Source organism: Oryza brachyantha, chromosome 7 (assembly GCF_000231095.2).
Source record: "Oryza brachyantha chromosome 7, ObraRS2, whole genome shotgun sequence".
In the NCBI taxonomy this organism is placed as follows: Eukaryota; Viridiplantae; Streptophyta; class Magnoliopsida; order Poales; family Poaceae; genus Oryza; species Oryza brachyantha.
In genome coordinates this window covers 5,650,430-5,672,579 of record NC_023169.2, presented here as the reverse complement: position 1 = coordinate 5,672,579, position 22,150 = coordinate 5,650,430, and the positions used below count along the sequence as shown (strand labels likewise).

General features: G+C 34.9%; 1 protein-coding gene and 1 pseudogene across 1 annotated transcript; both read left to right on the top strand.

Moving 5' to 3' along the window:
- Positions 1–753: 753 nt before the first annotated feature.
- Positions 754–5,881, top strand: LOC102701009 (annotated as a pseudogene).
- A 10,217-nt stretch (positions 5,882–16,098) lies between these two features.
- LOC107304598 lies at positions 16,099–18,871 on the top strand. The gene is made up of 8 exons (XM_040525883.1): positions 16,099–16,413; positions 16,597–16,903; positions 16,977–17,194; positions 17,360–17,408; positions 17,484–17,575; positions 17,659–17,751; positions 17,840–17,941; positions 18,144–18,871. The coding sequence occupies exons 1-8, from the start codon at positions 16,099–16,101 to the stop codon at positions 18,552–18,554; spliced, it is 1,587 nt and encodes a 528-aa protein (XP_040381817.1). The 3' UTR covers positions 18,555–18,871.
- The last annotated feature ends 3,279 nt before the right edge of the window (positions 18,872–22,150 follow it).

Genomic DNA, 22,150 nt, shown 5'->3' with positions numbered 1-22,150 from the left:
GTAACAATATATACAATAGTATATTTAGTGAAAGTAATTTGGTGCTTTAGATTTTAGTACATTTTCCTATAAATTTGGTTAAACATGAAGAGGTTTGACTTATAACAAATTTCAAGTGACTTATGATAAAAAATGGAGGGTGTAATATATTGACATGATGGAATATGGCCATAATTAATAGGTTAATTACTTCACTGAAATCTATTATGATAATTTTTACTGTGTACCTTACCCATGTCTTCATCACTTATATACGCACCACCCTTCGATACTTATATAAGCCCGGGCCAAGATATCGAAGCTCAAAAACCTAAAAAACCAAAAAAGCCTAACCAGATCCATGAAGGGCTGGGCCAAAGCTTTGTCTTTCTCTTAACTGTTGGGCTGAGGTCTAGTTTTTTCTGATCGGTCTTTTTCTAAGCCCAGGCCAGTCCTAGGTTTAAATATGCCTACCTATACATATATATTCCGTAAACACCATAAATTTTTTTTATACGGAGACTATATGTATATATTACTCTTGAAATATACTTCAATAAAAAACATATATTATAAAACCAGAGGGAGCAAGTGAAAAGATGAGTACTTAAAGGGCCCAATGGCCTATGGCAGGATCGTTTTGGGCCCAAAGTTCCTCTAGAAATCTGAGTGGGATGCGGGATGGGCCTCATAAGCCCAGTACCAGTGTTTATTTTACCTTGCCCTACTCGATCTTCTTCGCGACGACACCGCTCGCGTTCCGCTTCTGATTCCGCCGCCGGCGAGGTGATCTCTCCAAGCACCGGTACATCTTCTTTCTCATCTCCCTCTTCTACAATGTATGTACAAGCTAGCTTAGTACTAGCTTTCCTATATTTCTCTTCTGTTTAACTAACCTTATTAATTAGTATACTACCATTAATAACAGCTTGAGTTTCGATCAGTTTTTTTTTTTGCCTGGAAAGAAATTAATTCGAGGGCGGCACGCGAGAAGGCAGGCATCGAAGATGAGCGACGAGGTGATATGGCACTGCATCCGCCACAACCACTGTAGCTTCATGGCCAAGTATTCTATATATATGCCCATCCATCTTTTCTGATCTGTTCTTTTTGCTTTTCTTTTGCTGTGTCCACATCGATCGTTGGGGTGTTCTTAGTTGGTTTGAGAGAGATCGATAAACCGGGAGAGAGAGAGATGAATGAAGGATCGATGTGATGGTTTTTTTTTTTTTTGGGGGGGGGGGGGGGTGGCGCGCAGGATCACGACGGGAACGTTCTGCCGGAACCCCTACAATGTCACCGGCATATGCAACCGGAGCTCCTGCCCGCTCGCCAACAGCCGCTACGCCACCATCCTCGATCACGACGGTGAATTTTTACTGCCTTTCTCCTTTCTGTTTTATATTATAATTACAGGAAATTCCATATAAGCTATCGAAAGTTCACGGTTTTTTTTATATGCCGTTGTAAAATAATTAATTATTCCTTTATATACCATCGAACTGAATCTTTTTCCTTATATGCCATCCGCGTCACCCGAGTAGAAAATTCATATATTTACCCCTAGACTTCAATTCTCTCATATAAGTCATGAATCAATGATAAGTTGCTGTAGTCACTACTAGTTCAGTTATTCAACACGTAACGAACGGCTAGATGAATTGTTTATTTGTTTCCTCTCTTTCATGTTTTGTAATTATGTTGTAGATTATGAATAAAATTAATAATTCAGAATCATTTTTAAATGGGATTGAGAATAACTATTTCATTAGTTATATTTGCTATCTAACTGGTTGGCAAGCATTCAGTTTAGAAAAAAAGTAGTCTCTCAACTTGGAAATTCGATTTAGTTAATTTAATCGCAAAAAAATAATTATATGTTCAACTTTAAAAAGTGTGCGTTTAATCAAATCTTGCTTTCTTGCTAGTGTTTGCTAAGTCGACTAGATGAAATTATTACTATCCATGGTGTTATTAAACTAAGGTTTTTTTTACAGTCTTTTAAAATTATCTTGAGGTACCAAAAATTTTACTATAAAATTATGATACTTCAAGATACATTGACCTTGAGGTATTAATTTTTTACACTAACAAATTGATACCTCGAGATACCTTTTTAACAATGTTAAAAAAAACTCTTAAACTAAACACACAATTATTTTTCCTGTCCATGAGTGAATTACTCGATTTATATGGTGTTGCCTTGATGAAACAACATATAAAAAAATATATATATGAAGGCTTTCAGAATACTTTTGTGCATCCTAAGATGCAGATTGCAGTCTAATCTTTAATTGCAAATTCAAACTTATTATGCTCCAAATCCTTTCCTAGATACAAATCATGTTTATGATCTGAATCTTTTTGGCTACATTCTGTTTCTATTTTTGATTTGTCATTTTCTTCTGGCCTTGCAGGTATTTTCTACCTATACATGAAAACAGCGGAAAGAGCTCATCTTCCAAACAAACTGTGGGAGAGGGTCAAACTACCCAGGAACTATGAGAAAGCCTTGGAAATCATCAACAAGCATCTCGTATGCACATAGAGCTTACACATATTTTGCCTGCCCATCTGGACATAATCTTTATTTATTTAGTCTCATTGCTTGTCTTTCCTTCATTATACAGGAATTTTGGCCCAAGTTGCTTGTTCACAAGATTAAGCAGCGCCTGACAAAAATGACTCAGTATCGGATAAGAATGAGGAAGCTTGAACTGACAGTGAGGTAGGTTATTCAGTTTATTTCCATAGTGTTTTCATTATGACTTTTCTGTTAGCGTCATCTGATAATAAAAATCGGGGTATAATATATATATACTGTTTTAATTTGGTGTTACAACATATCATTGTTGGAAGAGAACTTGGTAGTTATTTATGTACACTTAAATGTGAGTAGCATTGTTCCATTCACTTTCTTATGATTTTTCTTAAAAGGAGGTAACTCAAGCACTTCTTTGTTCTTTGCTCATTTTTTTGTTCAAGCCGACATCCTCGTACTAAGAGTTGCAGTTAGGGGGGTGGTAAATGGGCCCAATATTTTACCTATAAAATTTAAGGGCTGGGTTCAAAACGGGTTGAAATTAAGTTACGTAGAGTTTTAAACTAAATTTTTTTTAAGAATTAAATAGGGTTGCGAAAGAACCCCATTCCCACCCCTAAGCCTGCAAGTTACCCAATCATATGATCTTAAGCTGAGCATGATATTATTCATATTGTAGTGGTAAAGTAGTCAGGTGCAAAATCTGGGATAATTGTTGCAAGATACGTGCCGCGTATCATTGTGAATATGGTTGCTGAAGTACTTACATTTTGTGTACAAATTTTTTATTCGAAAAATGTGACTTTGACCATAACTGCTTTATACTTGCTCATTATGTATAATAATAAACTAATAATATCAGAAAAGCATTCCGAATGACAAATCTAATGATGTAATTTCTCTAAAACAAAATTAAGTACCACCTCTGCTTCCCAATGTAGTTTAAATACCAGATTTGTGTAAATTGAACTCTGCATTGGTTTCTATGTATTTCACGTGTGATCAGAACCAGCACTATGTAAAATGACTGCAATTGGCAAATCGTTTAATATGATATAAGGCCAAGAACTGCCTAGATTTCTGCTATATTCAATTATAGATAGATAATGAAGATGCAAATTTCGTTGCATAGTTCTATGGCCTAAAGAGTATCATGTACATGCACTTCATTCAAACTTTTTAAAATTAATGGAAAAACAATAACTGTATTGACAGCTCGTAAGTTTTTTCTTAGGTGATATGATGTAGTAGTAATTTTTTTTTGAGGTAAGCGTCCGGAGCTCTGCCATTCAATAGATTGGCAGAAAAAAAGACAAGGTTCAGCAGGCCAAATGGCCTTTCACTATGTTACATGTTCCGACAACCTGACCAACCCAATGTTACAGCTCTAAAGCTTGTTCCCTCTCTCGTACTAGGTGAAGCACCCGCTCCATGACTTCCGCCGGGGATTTACTGTAGTCATTGTTGAAAATTCGTGCATTTCGATGCAGCCAAATCACCTATGTTGTGTAGGTCACCACGCCGTCGAAGTCTCATCTTTGGACTTTGTGCATTTCGATGTAGTAGTATTTCATTATAATCTGATTTATGTTTTATGTATACCCTATTTGTGGACTTTCTTCTGCCGACATCTCCGATGCAATTAAAAGATTATAATAATTCTCCTCATCACCTTGTGAGAGAGAAGCTTATAACAATGCCTAGGATGAACACTAAGAAACATCTTAGGGGGATTGGACAAAGCTGACAAGGCTGCGCAATTAGAAAATGTTTATTATTTGTGATGTTATTATCATGTCCTTCATAGTTATCCTTTTTCTAACATGTACCTGATGTCATGCAGATCATCGAAAATGAATTGAAGGAACGGCTCAAAAGTAAAATATATGATCCCAAAATAGTCAAATCTGTAGTTATCCCTTCAAAGAGTTTGAGGCTATTGTTTGTTGAGTTATGATCCAAATCCCTAGGACGAAAGGCCGACTTCGACGGAGCGAAGCGAAGGCCCACCGTGTAGCGTTATAACCTCATCTCGAAATAGTGAAGATATTTTGCTGGCTGGCGCCCGTGATTTTTTCTCTCCTACTTTGCGAGGGTTTTTCACATTAAATCTCGTGTCTTCTATGATTGATCTACTGTGTTCATCATTTATTTGTCTTATTCTAACATTCTTGACATGGAGAAAGATGATGTAGCTCCTCCTGAGGAAGAGGAAGAAGTAAGCATTGCTACTACGTGCAGTGTGCAGAATTGCTCATATTGTGTTCTCTCAATGTTCACGAACTAATAATCCATGTAATCATTGTCATTACAGGAAGAGTGCATCGAGTATGTCGAAGGTGATGAAATTGAGATGGATGAAACTGAAGATATGGAAGACTTTGAAGGCTTCCCTCATGGTGATACTACTAATAATAGCTTGCCGTTTTTTGATTTATGTTTCAGAGTTCCATGATGATATGAAGGAAATTTAATATGCCCATCCCAGATGATATGTTACAAATGTTGGATTATTAGCAGACAGAAAGGTTAATAGCCTATGATTTCATTCCAATTCGATCTTCACTAAGAAAAAATGTAACTAAAATGATTGCAGGTGGCACGGATAAAGATGATCTTTTGGATGAACTAGTAGCAATGAAACCCAGAGGACTAGGTCCTAATTTGAGATCAAAAATTGGGAAAAGATCCAAGAAGCTTATCACCGAGGTAAATCAACAATCACAATCTCATTATTCTTTCTCGAGGACATTATAACATTTTGTCATCGCCATATATTGAACAATTGCACCTACCTCTCGTGTTGATTACAGTCTCAGCCCTTGAAATTTTGTTATTCAGAGATGTTAGTATGATAAAACTTGTTGCTAGTGAAAAGTGGGCATGCTGCCTTTTTTATTTACAGTCTTTCTTGTTATACAAAACATGAAATTGATGCATGGAATTATCTTTTGTTTTTCCTCTCTGGGATAATTTGTGTTTATTTGGATAGGACAATTCCTCACTCACTATATTTATTTAATTTCCTGTATGGAACAGGTGGAACGAGATGAGGACATGGGTATCATTTGAATTCGAAAGATGTGAATGTGAGTGTTGCAACACTGGATTCAACTGCAAATCATAGGTTTTGTAATTTTTGGTTGCATCAGAGATTCATATGGACTTATTCGCTGAAAAATCAAGATGAGTTCTCTCACCAACGACCACGAAAGTTCCAGATCTTTCAATAAGTGCAAATATATAAAACTTTCACCCCCTCTAGATTTTGACAACAAATGCCGTTATTGACTGCTCGTTCTGTCCAAAAATATAAATGATTTAGGTAAAATCTCCCATGTTTTGGGATAGAAGTAACAGTTGACTACATTTAACCATTTAACTCAATAATTATTTATTTTATTTATTGTTACGATTTGGTTTATTATTACAAGGTGCTTTAAGTATTTCTCAACCTAAACTAATTGGATACCGCGGACTTCTACGTACTCATCTCTGTTTGATCGATCTTATTTGAAAATTATAATTCTCATATGCAATATGCAATGCTTCCAAACTGTACAGTCTTTGATTTTGGCCGCTTAATTAGCCAGCCGGCCACACGGCTATAAACCATGTATCTTTTGCTTCAAAAAAAATAATAAACAAATATTAAACTTCAAATGCCTAAAACCCCAAATATTGAGGTGGCCACTCAAGCAGAGAGCAGTTATGATCTTGCAAGAGCAAGATAGAGATGGCTAAACAAGTGGAGGAGAGGAGGATATGCTAATTAACCCTAGCCATTACATGGACTGTTCTGAAAGATATGTTGGGTATTTCAGATTGGAGGTCTATTTTTAGTATTACTATAAATAACAGATTTAGAAATTCAACAAAGGAGGAGGTAATTAATGGTCGCACAAATGTATATATGGTAAGTTATCTATTGCTATGATTATGTCACTAATATACAAATCAAAATATACACCATAATATTATTATATCTACACTTCCTATGAGTATGTTCTACAATCTTTTTTTAAACCTTTTAAATAAATAATTTTATTAATAAACCTTCTAGATAAATATTTCCACTAACAAAATCTTTTGGCCACGTCACTCCGCTTGGTGTTCCAAGACAATACCGCCACACTTAGTAGTCGAAGCGGCATCATGTTCCTAGCACACTATGCTAGTCAGCTTGGCATGTTAGCCCTTTTTGCCATACCAGTAGGGGTGCCATGGCCAAAAAGGTATAAAAGGTGAAAATTTTTGTGTGAGAGGTTTAGTAATAAAATTATTTATTAAAATATTTTTAAAAAAGAAAAAAACATGTTCTACAAATGCTTTACATTTGAATGTATTTCATTTCATTGAGAGGGATGATATGGTCATGATTGAGCCATGTCATAATAGGAATAGAAATGAGCATCCGATGCAACAAAACATACAATACCTATCATTGAACTTAGAGGAGTCCCAGCAAAAAAAACCGGTGAAAGGTCAAGACAACACGTCCTCTCGGATATAGGGAAATGTGATGTCGGGTCCGAGTGAACAATTACTATGGGCTGGCATCCAGCATATTATGCCCAAATTTGTCATTGTGCAAAAATATGTATATTAATGGTAAACTGCAAGATGGTATTTTTCTCTGTTCTATATTATAAGATTTTATTTTGTCTTGCCTAAATTTATATATGTACTAATGAATCTAGACATATATATACAAAACATATATATTGATAGATCGATGAATTTAGACAAACACACAAAGTCTTAATATATGGAATGGAGGAATTACAACTAATATTATAACACAGCACAGTGGCACATGCCAAGACATAATTTTGTAATTTAACACTACAAAATACTACCACTATCCCAAAAAAAAGACTATCTTTTGGTTTCTGTGTCTAGCGGTTGACCATTCGTCTTATTTGAAAAATTTATAAAAGAAGCTCAAAAATATTAGTCATTGTAAAGTACTATTCATGTTTTATCATCTAATAATAATAAAATATTAATAAAAAAAAAAAGATGAAGAGTCAAATATTGCATCCAAAAACTGAAAAGTAAATGTATTTTAGGATAGAGGGAGTATTTGTAAGTAGCTGGAAATTGTGCATTTGCACATAAGAGCATTCTAGATGGTTAATTAGTGAAAGTATGCATAATTTAGGATTATTTTTTCTTTACTTTAATTTGTTTTATGTCTGGCCATTAATGGCAACCACCTTTATTGGGACTTTAATTTAATACAACACCCTAATGATGATTTTGTGCGACTCAAATTCTTCCTATTAATGCCGTGATCCACTACACAATTAGGGCATGTACAATGATAGAGCCCATTGTAGGTTCTATTTTAAGCCATGTCAGCAAAAAAGTATATTTTATAATGATATGTACAAAGGTAGAGTCAGGTGGTTTCTTCATTAATATCATAAAATATTTTTTATTACGCTAGTTTCCTTTTTATAAGAAAGTTTCCTTTAATAAATACTAAGAGTCAACTCTAAGTCGTTGCCATGCATGACAATAGCTTTTCTTACCCATTCCTTTTTTTTTCTCCACGTCACCAAATTTGCTTACGTGACAATTGAGAGAGTCAGCTAATAAACACCTTTGTACGTGTTCTTAGTCCATAGAGACACTTCCGTTGTACGGTAGAGGCACTTTTTGTGTGCCACTAGCCTATCGTATAGACAGTATCTAAATTGCCATATAAATGACGTCCTCTGCATTGTCTCAATTAAGGTAGTGATTGTTCCTATAACGTCTGAACAACTTCATATTTGTATTATAGACCTAATATTAATAAATTTATTCATGCACGCATGTTTAGTACGGTATTTTTCTTATTTATTTGATTAGTATCACCGCCTTGAGACATTGAAATATAATAAATATTTTCCAATGATAGTAGAAAATACCACGTACATGTAGCTGAACATCCGAGAAGCCATGAAATCATACTTCATTACTGAACAGCAACCATTCAATTCAAACTTAAACATTCTTGTAGACATATCGTAGATTGTACAGTGGAAAAAATTAATGCACTGATATATTTGGAAGTAAAATGTAATTTCCTTCAAGTTCTCGAAGAACGAATTGATCACTAGTAACTAAATACTTGACTACACATCAAGTGGGCATGCATGTTTTTGGGGCTTCTTAAAATTTTTAGACATTATGGAACAATTATGGAACAATGAAAACAACATAAATCATAGCTTGTGCAAATAAAGAATGAAAATTCACTAAATAAAATCACCTTTTCTCGGTTTATGTGCTGCTTCTTGGGATTGTGCTTCACTCTCTTAACCTGCAAAACATATCATGCACAGTATATATATACATTATCCAAAACTTCCAAAAAGTACATCAAGATCTGTATTAACTGGAGTTACATGTTTATGGGGCCAAGCAATACAACAACCAACAACATCTTCTCACGTTCGAATTTAGTCATACGTTATAGGTAAAATTTCCTCTTCAGCAACATTAATAAGACTATGAACAACGACATAATAATATTCATCTCCAAGAATAGAACCTCCAACCACATGTGTCATGCCCCATTTTCGTATTTGATAACATTCGATTTCATTTTCATATACGAGGTCTCCGATTTCGATTCTGATACTGAAAAAGATAGGGAAACGGAAATGGTAAAGGTGGTTTTCGTCCGTTTCCGATCTATTTTCATCCCTACTAGGTCCACTACAACAAAGTTGGTCTACTATGACGATTACCCTAATGACAAAAGATGTATTTGTCATGTATAGTGCTCAATTATGACGAATAAAATCATGTTGCCAGAATCTTTAGCATGGCCTATATGTTTATGACGATGGGTAAAATTACGTCGTAAAATATCCGAAGAATTTCGTCATAGAAAACTAGGAAGCCAAGTACTGACCAGTCAATGAAACTTTATGATGCTAATGTTGCACAATGACAGTTAAGTATTGTCATAAAATGCTTACAACATTATGACGAAGAAGGCATTCGTCACATATTTGGAAGCATAGGGCTTCTATATTGTTTATGATGATTCTCAATCGTCATAGATTCTTTAAAAATATCCACACCATACTGCAGGCTGCAGCTAGCTTTCCGCATTCTTGCTCACTCAAATACACCACTGAAAAAGGATTGGGGTGGTGTTCTGATCTACTCTATCATTTCTCTTCTAATCTTCCACCATGGTTCTTGGTGTTGTTAACATCTTCCGATAAGAAGATAGCTAGCAAAACATTTCAAGGTGCTGTGTGCAATCGAAAGTGAGTTGTATGCCTTGCAATTTTTAATATTTAGATGTTTGAGTTCTTTGAATCCTACAAATTATAAATGTCAAAGAAATCGATTTTGTTTTTTTTCCTAACTGATACTTACCAATCTCATTGTCTTTAGCTCTCTATACCAGATCTCAACAAAATTTGATTAGAACTCTAACCCTAACTTTTTGAGCTGAAGCTGTTTGATGAAATGCCTGTACAGAAAATTATTTATTCACTGAACCTTATGTATTAAAATGTAAAAGATATATGTTTTTATGTAAATATTGCCATAGTAAAACATTAATATTACACTGATGTGTTAAATTGTATGTCACATTGATATTATTTTGCACACAATATGGGGATTGACATCAATATTTTTGTTTTTAGGGTGAAATGGAGAAAAGTTGGATAAATGCTTTGCCGTTCACTCCTACCTATGTAAATGGTGTGGCCCAATTTATGCAATTTGTTCGAAATCATTTCAGTGAAAATGATGAAATATTTTGCCCATGTCGTCGTTGCCTTAATCATGAACGCAAATCTCAAGAAGAGGTAGAGAACCATATCCATATTTACGGAATGTCAAGGACATATACTCGATGGATACACCATGGAGAATCAATAAATGATGTTCAAGCGGAAGTTGATGTGAATGATGATGAACTTGGCCATGTAGCAGATCAAGAAGGGATATTTGGCGAAGGGGCTTCAATGGTTCAGGATGACTTTGGAGATGAGGAGAAAAATAAGGACAGTGGAGTGCCTAGTTTAATTGAGGATCTGTACACAGCTGCAGCAAATGGTGAAAATGGGCCTAATATATTTGCAAATTTGATTGAAGAGGCCAAGCGTGAGCTTTATCCGGGTTGCACTGAATTCTCAAGACTATCCTTCTTGATTAAACTAATGCACATCAAGGTTTACAATCGAATTACTAATTCTGGATTCAATTCTTTGCTACAATTGCTTTCTGCAGCACTTCCTAATGGTAGTAATTTGCCAAAGTCATACAATGAGATCAAAAATATACTCCGACAGGTTGGACTAGGCTATGAGTCAATTCATGCATGTAAGTATGATTGCGCCTTATTTTGGAAGGAGCATGCAAATGACAATCATTGTCCAGTATGTGGAGAGTCAAGGTGGAAAGACAAAGGAGGCAAAAAGAGAGTTCCACAAAAGGTTCTTCGTTATTTTCCTATAATACCAAGACTTCAAAGAATTTTTATGTCAAAGGATGGAGCTGAGTGTGCACGATGGCACAAGGAGAAGAGATTAGTCGTTGAAAATGAAATGAGACATCCAGCGGATGGTGAAGCATGGAAACATTTTGATACAAAATTTGAATCATTTGCACAAGATCCTCATAATATAAGGCTTGGTCTTGCTACTTATGGTTTTAACCCATTTGGTAACATGAGCAATTCTTATAGTATGTGGCCATTCTTATAGTATGTGGCCAGTCATTGTGATACCATATAATTTCCCACCATGGATGTGCATGGAGCAGTCCAATTTTATGATGGTTTTACTTATCCCAGGACCGAAAGCACCGGGTAAAGATTGTCATGTATATATGCAGCCTCTTATTGAAGATATGATCCGTCTCTGGAATGGTGTGCCTACTTATGATGCATATGCTGACGAAGTTTTTTCATTACGAGCATGCTTTATTTTGGGAATTCATGACTATCCTGCTCGTGGTACTATGTCTGGGTGAAGCACAAAGGGCTACTTTGCTTGTGCAGATTGTGATGAGGAACCTTGCTCACAACGACTGAGGCACAAAATTGGGTATGTTGGTCATCGCCGTTTCCTCCCACACAACCATCCTTGGAGGAAAAGCAGAGCATTCAATGGAAAACATGAAAATAGGGAGAGGCCTAGAAAATTTTCAAGTGCTGAAGTACTAGAACAATTAGAGAAAGTTAAAAATATCACCCTAGGTAAGCATCCTGCCAGAAATAAGAAGAGAAAACGTGTAGAGAAAGATAAACCAAATTGGTGTCTAAAGAGTAGCCTGTTTGATCTGCCTTATTGGACAGAACTAAGGTTACAACACAACCTTGATGTTATGCATATTGAGAAGAACATTTGTGATAATATTTTAGGAACCTTGCTTGATATAGATGGCAAGTCAAAGGATACAGTAAGTGCAAGACTTGATTTGCAGGACCAAGGTATAATAACAGAATTACACTTAAAAGATAATGGGAATTCCTATATAAAGCCAGCAGCATGTTATACCATGAATAAGGAGTAGAAGAAAAGTTTCTGCTAATTTTTAAGTGGTGTTAAATTTCCAGATGGGTATGCCTCTAATTTAACAAGGTGTGTAGATCTTGATGGATATAAAGTGCAAGGATTGAAGACTCATGATTGCCATATACTACTACAGCGCATTTTACCTGTTGCCATAGGAGGGCTTGTGCGAAAAGATATATATGAGGCAATCGCGGAGCTGGGAAACTTCTTTAGGGAGTTGTGTGCTAAGACTTTGAAAATTGATGTCTTGCAACAGTTAAAAGCTGAAATTCCAATAATCCCTTGCAAGCTTGAGAAAATTTTTCCACCGGCATTTTTTGATGTAATGGTTCATTTGGCTGTTCACTTACCAGATGAAGCAATTCTTAGGGGTCCAGTTAAGTATGGCTGGATGTATCCAGTAGAAAGAAAGCTAGGCACTTTGAAACATTTTGTTAGAAATAAAGCAAGACTCGAAGGATCTATTGCAGAGGCTTATATTGCCTCTGAATGTTTGACATTTTGCTCAAGATATTTTGATGATATTCAAACAAAATTTACTAGAGGAGAAAGGAACAGAGATGTAAGGACAAGCATTGTACCCTCTGATCTCTCGGTTTTTTCACACGGTGCTAATCTACTAGGAGCTTGTACGCTCAAATATTTACATAGTGAATATGATAAGATGATTTGGTATGTGCTAAATAATTGTCATAAGATTGATCAATATATAAAGTAAGTTCTTGTTCTCTAAATCTTATCTCTTCAGTCCTTTGCTCTGTTATAGCAAATTCATATTACCATATTTTAAATCTACTAACAGAATTTATATTCCTATTTCAGTTTATTTAGAGATGTACTAGAGCAAGAAAATGCAGATAATATTGATCAGAGGCTTGCGAAAGAATTTCCAAAATGGTTCCAGAATCATGTAAGTGTACTGGATTTAAATTCTAGCTATTGTACTGATTATTTTCAAGTACTACATACTGACATCTCCTACAGATTCAAGGTTTGCATAGGGAAGGATCATTAGAAATTAGTGAAGGCCTCTATGCATTGGCTCATGGTCCTGACAAACGTATAAGATCATATTCGTCCTGCATTACAAATGGCATCCGATTTAACACAGTTGCCCGTGAGAAGGCTAAGAAAACTCAAAATTGTGGCATCAAGACAGCAGGTACTCATAACAGTGAAACAATAGATTTCTATGGTATGCTCACAGAAATTATTGAGTTGAGTTATATACAAAACAGTAACAAGACCCATTCAGTGATTTTGTTTCGATGTGAATGGTATGATCTCGAGGGAAAGAAGTATCGCATGAAAAATGATGGGTACTTAAAAAGCATTAATGTTGGAAGTCGTTGGTACAAGGACGATCCTTTTATTTTGGCTACACAGGCATCACAAGTCTTTTATTTGGAGGATACAAAACTAGGGAAAAATTGGCGAGTTGTGCAGGATTTCAATCATAGACATATATTTGATGTGCCTGAGTTTGACAGGAGCCAGGAAGATGATGCTCACCTGCAACAGACTGAAGTTGCATACCAGCAAGACAATTCTTCATCTGGAGTTTGTATGTTAAATTATATTGATCCTATCATACAAACTCTGCATTGTGATGTGGGTACTGAAAGCAATGTTGAGGCTACAGTTGTTGAGAGGATTATCAAAGAAAATGAGGATCCCATGGTTAGTGAAACTGACAGTGAAGATGAAGATGAAACTTTGTTTGAGTACTGCAACGATGCTGAAGCCAATGGCCAGACAAATTCAACTGATGATGAATAGAATTTATGGTAGTTAGCAAAATGTAATTTTTCATCTCTTTCTTCCTCAATTATGTGACATCAGTATATTGTTGTCGTGCTTCTGAAATTTAATATTCAGTATGCTTATTGATGAAATGTATTTATGACTTTGTTATAAACTCAGTGATGTTTTCGAGCGTAAGCGTAATGGAGTTTTAGTTGTGTTTGGCTGTTTAACGTATTAAGTTTTCACTTTAATTTTTTGTAACTTCAATTTAGATTAATATCCGTAGTACCATAAAATTAAAAAAAAATACATGGTCTATTTTGTTGTATCAGAATTTCAGATCTTTAAAATCATGTGTATTATTTTGTGAAATGTAATTTTAATTCTTCAAAGTCTTATTTATCTACATCTTAAATATGCATTATCTAAAAATATAGGCTCAATAGTTTACGATTCAATGCTCAAACATTGTTGTGTTCATTTGTTTGATGAAGGATGAAAGATAAACAAATATTTGTTTTTGATAGCTATTTAATAGTATAAATGATAAATTTAGCTAGTATAAAATTGAAAATCTATTCTAAAATGATTTTTATGAACTTATATACAGAAACTTTTTTGCAAAAAGTGCACTGTTCAACAATTCGGTGAGTGCGCACGAAAAAACTAAGAAGTAATATGGGACAAAAGAACCCAGCATTAATATTAATGTTTTGGCTAAGAAATATTTTAATATTTACATATTGAAAACATATTTATTTTATTTCTCATTTCTAAACCTATGAGTTAACAACATCGATATACTCACCCCGTTTTAAATTTAAGCATTTCTAAAAGGGAACCAATCTTTTTTCTTAACTTTAATTCCTACTAAACATTTTACAAATATTTGTATTTTAAAAAAGTTGGCATATTTGTTTGGTAAAGTGCAATAATTGTTGCACATTCATTGAGTGCATGGTTAAATGGAGAAAAAAATATTATTATAACATTAGTGTTTTCCTTCAATATTGTGTTTTATTAAATAAGAAATCAATTGTCAAAATCTATTGTTACCTTTTATGACTTCTAGGAATCAATATAAAAAAAATGCTACATGGAGGTGAAGAAAATAAAATAATATAATAAAAATTATTTTAGTACATTAATGATTACAACTTTCGTTGTCTCAACTATTATAAGACGATAGTCTCTTAATTGATGAATAGCCTGGAGCACCCTAATAATAATAATTTTGATTGAAATGTTCAATTCTTAGACGAGTTGGTACCATTCACTATCCTAAATAAGCCATTAGATGGTTGAAATGTTCAATTCTCATATACATTGGTATAATTCCATATACAAATGTACATTATATGGTTGAAATATTCCTTTAATTATAAAAATTGTACAAATTTTATTTTGTTCGGCCATATATAAAACTAGCTATTTTTTCAAATAAGTAGGAAAAATGGTTACTCTAGTAACTATTTTTCATCCATTTACAAATGGACTTGGTTATTAGAGAATGACAGTAAACTCTCCCTCCGGATTTCCCTCCACGGTGACCAAAATTTTCGTGCTGGCGCCAAAACATAATGCAAAATGGTAGAACTACCCTTAGGTTTCTCCTTTGCCTGTGTTCTTTGCTAGGACAATTTCGTAATTCTGTCAGTACTATATAAGTTGCACCCACCTGGGTTTCTCCTTTCCCTCGAGCAGCGCCTCCACAAGCTGCCCCATTTCTACACACATCCTCCATCCCAGACTCTCTCTCCTGCTCCAAATTCGTGTAGCAACGTATCACAAGTTCAGCATATCTCCTCATCAGACCAAGGAAAGGAGGCTTGGATCAACTCTCCAAATGTGAGGGGATTTGGGAGTTTGTCCTCCAGAGTCCTCTCTATTTAATCAAGGGTTTACCCCCTTTTCTTCTTCTGATTTTTTTTGGTAGATTAGCATGTAAATATTTCAGCACATATTAAGTAGTCTTTAGATGATGCAACAAATTATTCAATACATATTAACTAGTCTTTAGATGATGCAGTACATTTTATTTTTCTATGCCAACTTGCCTTATTAATTTTACTTGTACCATGCTAGTAAGTATAATTTGCAACTCCATGTACACTGCACTTGTTTGCCAGACTTTCTCCAATTTTTTCATTATGCAATTTTAAGGTAGATTTATAGGGATGAGGTTACCGAGATAGAATATTAGATGGAACAAGAACTTCAGTAGAATAATAAAAATTCAAAATTAGTTTTGTGTTCTTATACCCCTACACATGTTACTCAATATTTGAAGCAATGGAACTTACGGACTATGAGCGCAAGCGGAATGAGAACATAAAGAACAATGAAGCAATGGTGCAGTCACTACACTTGCGTAAATTAGTAGAATCCCTTAGCAAGACCACCAAGAGGAAGAGTGCCAATAAACACACAAGATGTCATAAGAACATGAGCAAAAATGTTGAAGATGAGGGATCTGATTCTGAATACGATCCATGCCTTGAGAAGTGTACTCAATCTGATGAAGACAATCCAGAGCTTGAGAAGGATGGAATAGGACAGGATGCTCTGGAAGAAGAGATATGCACATCTACTAGACCACATGTTAAGGTGCTAATCTTTTCATAAAATAAGATAGATAAGCTCAAGGAAATCAATTTCTTCTGTGTCTGTTACTAAAACTAATCAAAATTTCATTTCTTTCCATTTGGATTGTTGGCACCATAGCATTAGTGGTTTTGTTTTGCATAAGGTACTATTATGTATAATAGTTTTGTTTCCTTGATCTACCAGGCTTCTTTGATGGCTCCTGGAGGTAAACATCATTCAAAATACCATAGAATCACTACTAATGATGTACAATCCAGTACTCCAATGTGCACAAGATCACTATTATCTGGACTGAATAGCCCACCTGTTGATGGAATAAATATGCCAATTTCTTTGAACACTTCAGTAGGGGGCCAAAGCCAACTAGGCAACAATCTTAATGAGGATTACTCAACTTTTAACACTAACAATCATACAATAGATGGTGACGCATGTGAGGACCAACATGCACAAGTTCACTCCAATTCTAGCCTTGCTGTATCTATTGGAGGTAAGCTAGTTTCTATTTTGGTGCGTGTGTAAATTTCTTCTAGAATATGTCTCAAAAATCATTTGATTGCTAGGTGCACCTACTCCCAAGAGACGTGATGTGCGTAAGAGGACTATGGGTCATGGTCTTGACAAGATAAATGAACGACACGGTTCCAGATTGGCCATTTTTGTACCTGAAGGGAAGATACGCCCTGAACATCCGGTACAGGCTGCAAAACTAGCATCTGAATGTGGTGTTGCCCTTAGAGATCATCTTCCTATACATCCACACTGGAAGAACTACAAGAAAGTATGTAAAAATGATAATAATGAAGGAGCCACAGTTGAAAACATTAATCATATTTCAAAAGTACTAGGTGTAGTAGCTGTAAGTATAATGTACCTTCCCTCATCAGGTTTAAAATTCTCTATTTGGATTCATCACTACTAATTTTCTGATTTTTTGCTATATTAGACCAGGCTAGTTGTTGATGTTAACCATGATGGACCAAGCAAAAAAGCATGTGAAGATATAGTTAAGAAGGGTGTAAGGCAACAATGTTACCATCTGAAAAAGAATTACTTTAATGGATTGTGAGATGAACAAATCCAGTTAAGAGGTCCACCACCAAATGTAAATGCTGCCGACTGGGAAAAACTTCTTAAGAAGTGGAATGATCCAAAGCACAAGGTGAAAATCTCATAAACTTGTGTGCTCTGAAGTGACTTACTAATGTGACAACAAGATAATTAGCCTTTTTATTTTTATTTCAGGAAACCTGTGACAAGAAGAAGGAAAATCGAGGCCAAGTCAAGCTTCACCAAAGGACAGGATCTCGTTCCTACATTGCACATCGCTTTTCTCTTGTAAGCCTATGTGTGTATATCTACTTTTATCAAATAAAGCACAATGTTCTGTTTCAGCTTGTAACTTATATATGCCTTCATCTTTTAGAGGTCAAAGTTTCAAAATAGAGATCCAGATGCTATTGAATTCTTTGGGGAATGTATGACTAGCTCAAAGAAGGGTTGTACTGAATTTGCAAAGGAAGTTATTGTAAGTTATTATCTTTTACTTCTGTAAATCAAAGCATATCTGAATATTCAGACTAGAATTAATTCATATCATTCTAATGTTGTTCCTATATATATTTCAATTCTGCAACTTAATGATGCTAGATGAATAGGAATGAATATTTATTTTACAAGAACCTAACTAGTCCGTCCATATCCTTATCTATAACTGGTTTTTTCTGTAGGACAAGATGGAACTAGAAAGGCAGCGTGAACCTGACGAAGGTGAAGAACCAAAGTCTCCAACCCAAATTGCTGCTGAAACTCTCGGCCAAGTGAGCAGCAACACCCAACTCATTTCAAAAATGGGCATTACTTTACCATCCAAGAAGGCAAAAACAGTTTTTTCAACTTCCCAAATTGATAAGATGATGCAAGCTGAGAGAGAAGTTGCTGCTAGGGTACAAGGGGAATTGCTTCATCGAATTGCATCTCAGGAGGAAGCACTTAACTCTAACAAAACAGAACTTGATTCTACAAAGGAAGAACTTCAGTCTACAAAAGACGAGGTGAGGCAAATGAGATTGAGGCAAGCAGAAACTGAGTTGATACTGCGTCGTTTGTTGGAAGAGCGAGAAACACAATCCAATGCTTAGGGTGGAAGGGCTACAAGAACTCCATGATATTGTCTTTACTTGTGAAGGTTATTTTGCAACTATGGTGGCTGTCTATTAAGAAGTATGTTGTTAGCTATTGTATTTTGTGAATGTTAGGACTTAGTGAAATTGTTACATGGGGAAAGATATTTTGGGTATACAGGACATGACTTTTAGATAGTATGTCCAGATCATTTTGTGAATGTTAGGACATAGTGAAATGCTTGAAAATATGATGTGGTCTATGATGTATGCTAGTTTGGACCTATGTTGTGCAAGACTTCAATGAACTTGGCATGTATTTTGGAACCTACCTAGCAGAGTTGAATGATATGGTTTAATGCTTTAGTATGTTCATGATGTGCTTCTATTATTTATGTACAATAATATATCAAATAAGTGACGAGGGTGAATTTTCAAATTATTTCATGACGATCTTTTCTTTTCACAAATTTGCATTTGTCGGTGATAGTCATTTGTCATAAGAGATACCAGTAAAGGTTTCTGTGAAGCCAGTTTGTGACGAAAAATACTTTTTGTGACATGTCAGAGCAACATACTATGACACAACAATAATGTCATAAAACATATCAATATATGACGATAGTTGTATTCGTCATAAAGATTCATGACGTCTACAAAAAATTCATCACGGTGAACATTTAGCGACGCGTCATCTATGACGAGCTGTATGACGATGAAATTACATCAAAAAAAGTATTTATAACAAAAAACTAGGCTACTATGATGATTTTCCTTCATCGTAATATGCCTAATTTCTTGTAGTGGTCCTTGCTGTACATTGAAAGTAATAAGACCGCCTTCATCTTGAAAGAAACTAGAAAATGTGATGACTACTATCTTTGCATAAATTAAGGTAAAATGAATGCTAGGAGAAAGGGAATATAAGCTGAAGGTATACGATATACTTGTTTTGACCTATTCTGTTTCAGAAATTCATTCCACATTTTCTAAGATAGGGAAAATAGCAAATGTTGTCAAGTTAAAACAAAGAATAGTGCAAAATTTGTTATCTATGAAAGTGTTACTATTATTTAACAAACCAATGCTTCTTTATCTGACATTGATGAAGCTTTGCTACCGTCTTTGGCAGCTTTACTGCACTTTTCTTTGATATACTTCTTGCCACGTGCTTTCTACAAAGAATTGCATATTCATTAAGTTTTCATGTAAAGAACTAAAGATAGTAATACATGTAACAATACTAGCACTATTTATCATGCGATACATCGACAATAATCAAATTCAACCATTTTAGTCATCACCGTGATAAGGATAACTGGATTAACTAACTCTCACCTTCTTTCCAATTACATTGCCAATTAAGATGTTGGATTTAATTCTATTGCGGATTTATTCCCATGTAGAACGAAAAACATTAGTTTCCTTTCACTAAACCATTAATGCAAATATATGATTGAATCACCTCAAAGATATTGCTTGTGTTCTCCAAATATTTCATCAATGAAGGCATGAATCAAATTTTGGTGGTAAGCACTCATCAATAAAGCAAATTATCTCAAGTTTAACATAGTAAGGGTGCATGAAGAGGATTATCACAAATGCACAAACCACATTATATTCCATTACTTGATCCCGAACTATAGTTAGAACTGCGACAAGAGTGATAGACCTATAAGTGAAACATCTAGAAAAGGGTTGATCTTGGTTTAATCAGTAGATAGCTAGTATTTTCTCCTAACAGTGATAGATAATTTACTTCGCTTTCAATTGTAGATGCCGACCATCAATAAGAATATTTATATATCCTTAGCTTACAAAAACCAATATGATACTTTGGCTGAAAACATGGGGTAATCAATAAAAATAATACAATTAATTTCAAAGATGTTATTAATATCCTATGTAATTCTTAAACATGTGGACATTATAGCACAAACCAAATGGTGCACTGGATAACCAGGTTGTTTCTAAAATCCTTCTAACATAGCATTCCCATCTGCATTAGCTCCATTAACATCTCCATCACTCACCTAGAGTGGAAACCAAGAGAAATTTCATAAACTGAACTCAATTAGTGTCAACTACAACAACAAAAAAGACAAAAGTATTTATTACAGTATCTTCAGTAGGCAGTGTTGTGTTTTTCCAATCATCCCCAGGAAATTTTCTCTCTATGAATGCACACATGGCTTTGAATCAAGATTCATAAAACCGTAAGTCCTTCGAAGAGCCTCTTCCTCAGACCGTACACGACTATCAGATTCTGGGCTCCAATATTGATCATCCTAGTACTCATAAACATTCAATTCTTTTCTAATAACTCTATCAAAAGCATCATCATAATATTTGGGAAAAATGGATCCATTGTTCAATCTTCTGTTTGCCAATTCATCATAAGCTTTATCCTTCAAAAGAAGCAGAAACTAAGTAACTAAGAATATTGAGGCCGCGTTCGGCTTGAGGGGATAAGTTAACTTATCCCTAGCACAGAAAATATAGTAATAGATTAGTACATGATTAATTAATTATTTAAAAAATATAAATTAGATTAATATGATTTTTAAGACAACTTTCCTATAGAAATGTTTTGCAAAAAATACACCGTTTAGCAGTCCGGGAAGCGTGCGCGCGGAAAACTAGGGGGTAAGTTAACTTACTTGGGGCAAACGAACACGACCTGAGTAGACAGCCAGGTCAAAGTAAGCTACAAGACCAAGAATTACCAAAAGACTTTGCACAACTCATTGACGTAATTTTCATTTCTTTTCTTGTGAGCCTCATCCAAAAGATCAATTTACTTACTAATTCTTTCTTTTCAATTTCCTGTCCAACCGGGTACAATATACATGCAAGAGACAAAAAGCACTTAACTACAAATGTACAATAGTTATAGCTATTACCAGCTCCTTCTTCAGACGTGGATGGTTTTTCCTCCCTGTAGTGTGTGGATGCCTTATCTTTTTTTTTTTTGGCAGATTTAGCATTGTTTCCACATAAGTTCTTACAATGAAAAAAAATTAAAGAGTGACTTATGTAATTACATTAAAGTCTACTGTTAGTTGAATTACAAATCCATGATAAAAAAAACCTTATGTTCCTCACTAGACCATATTCCTAAAAAGATACTCCATTGATTTTCATTAACACCAGCCGGAACATCCTTTCCCATTTGCACTAAAGTTCTCTCATTTGGAGGCAAGTATTCTTTCTTCAAGTCTGACTATTCATGGTTTCAAGGATCCAATCTCAAGTATGAAGCCTTGTCTTAAATGACTAAACAAAATTTTTTTATGTTGCATGACCAAATTAATAGATGTGATGTAGGTTCTAAATTTAAAATAATCAGTGTGTTATACCTCAACATTAGCTATGATCTTTTCCTTTGGCCCTTTGCATAACTTGATATCCCATCTTTTAATTTGTAGTGGTGCAAATGATGCATTTTGTACTAGCTCTACAAGATATTTGGGAAGAACAGATTCTGATCATTGATTTGGGACACCGTTATCATCTATTTCAACCAATACTCCTCCTTTCAGATTCCACAAGTCCTGTGCCCTGAGACATGTATAAACCAGCTCCGTTGGCCCCTTCAAACTATAGGTTAAATT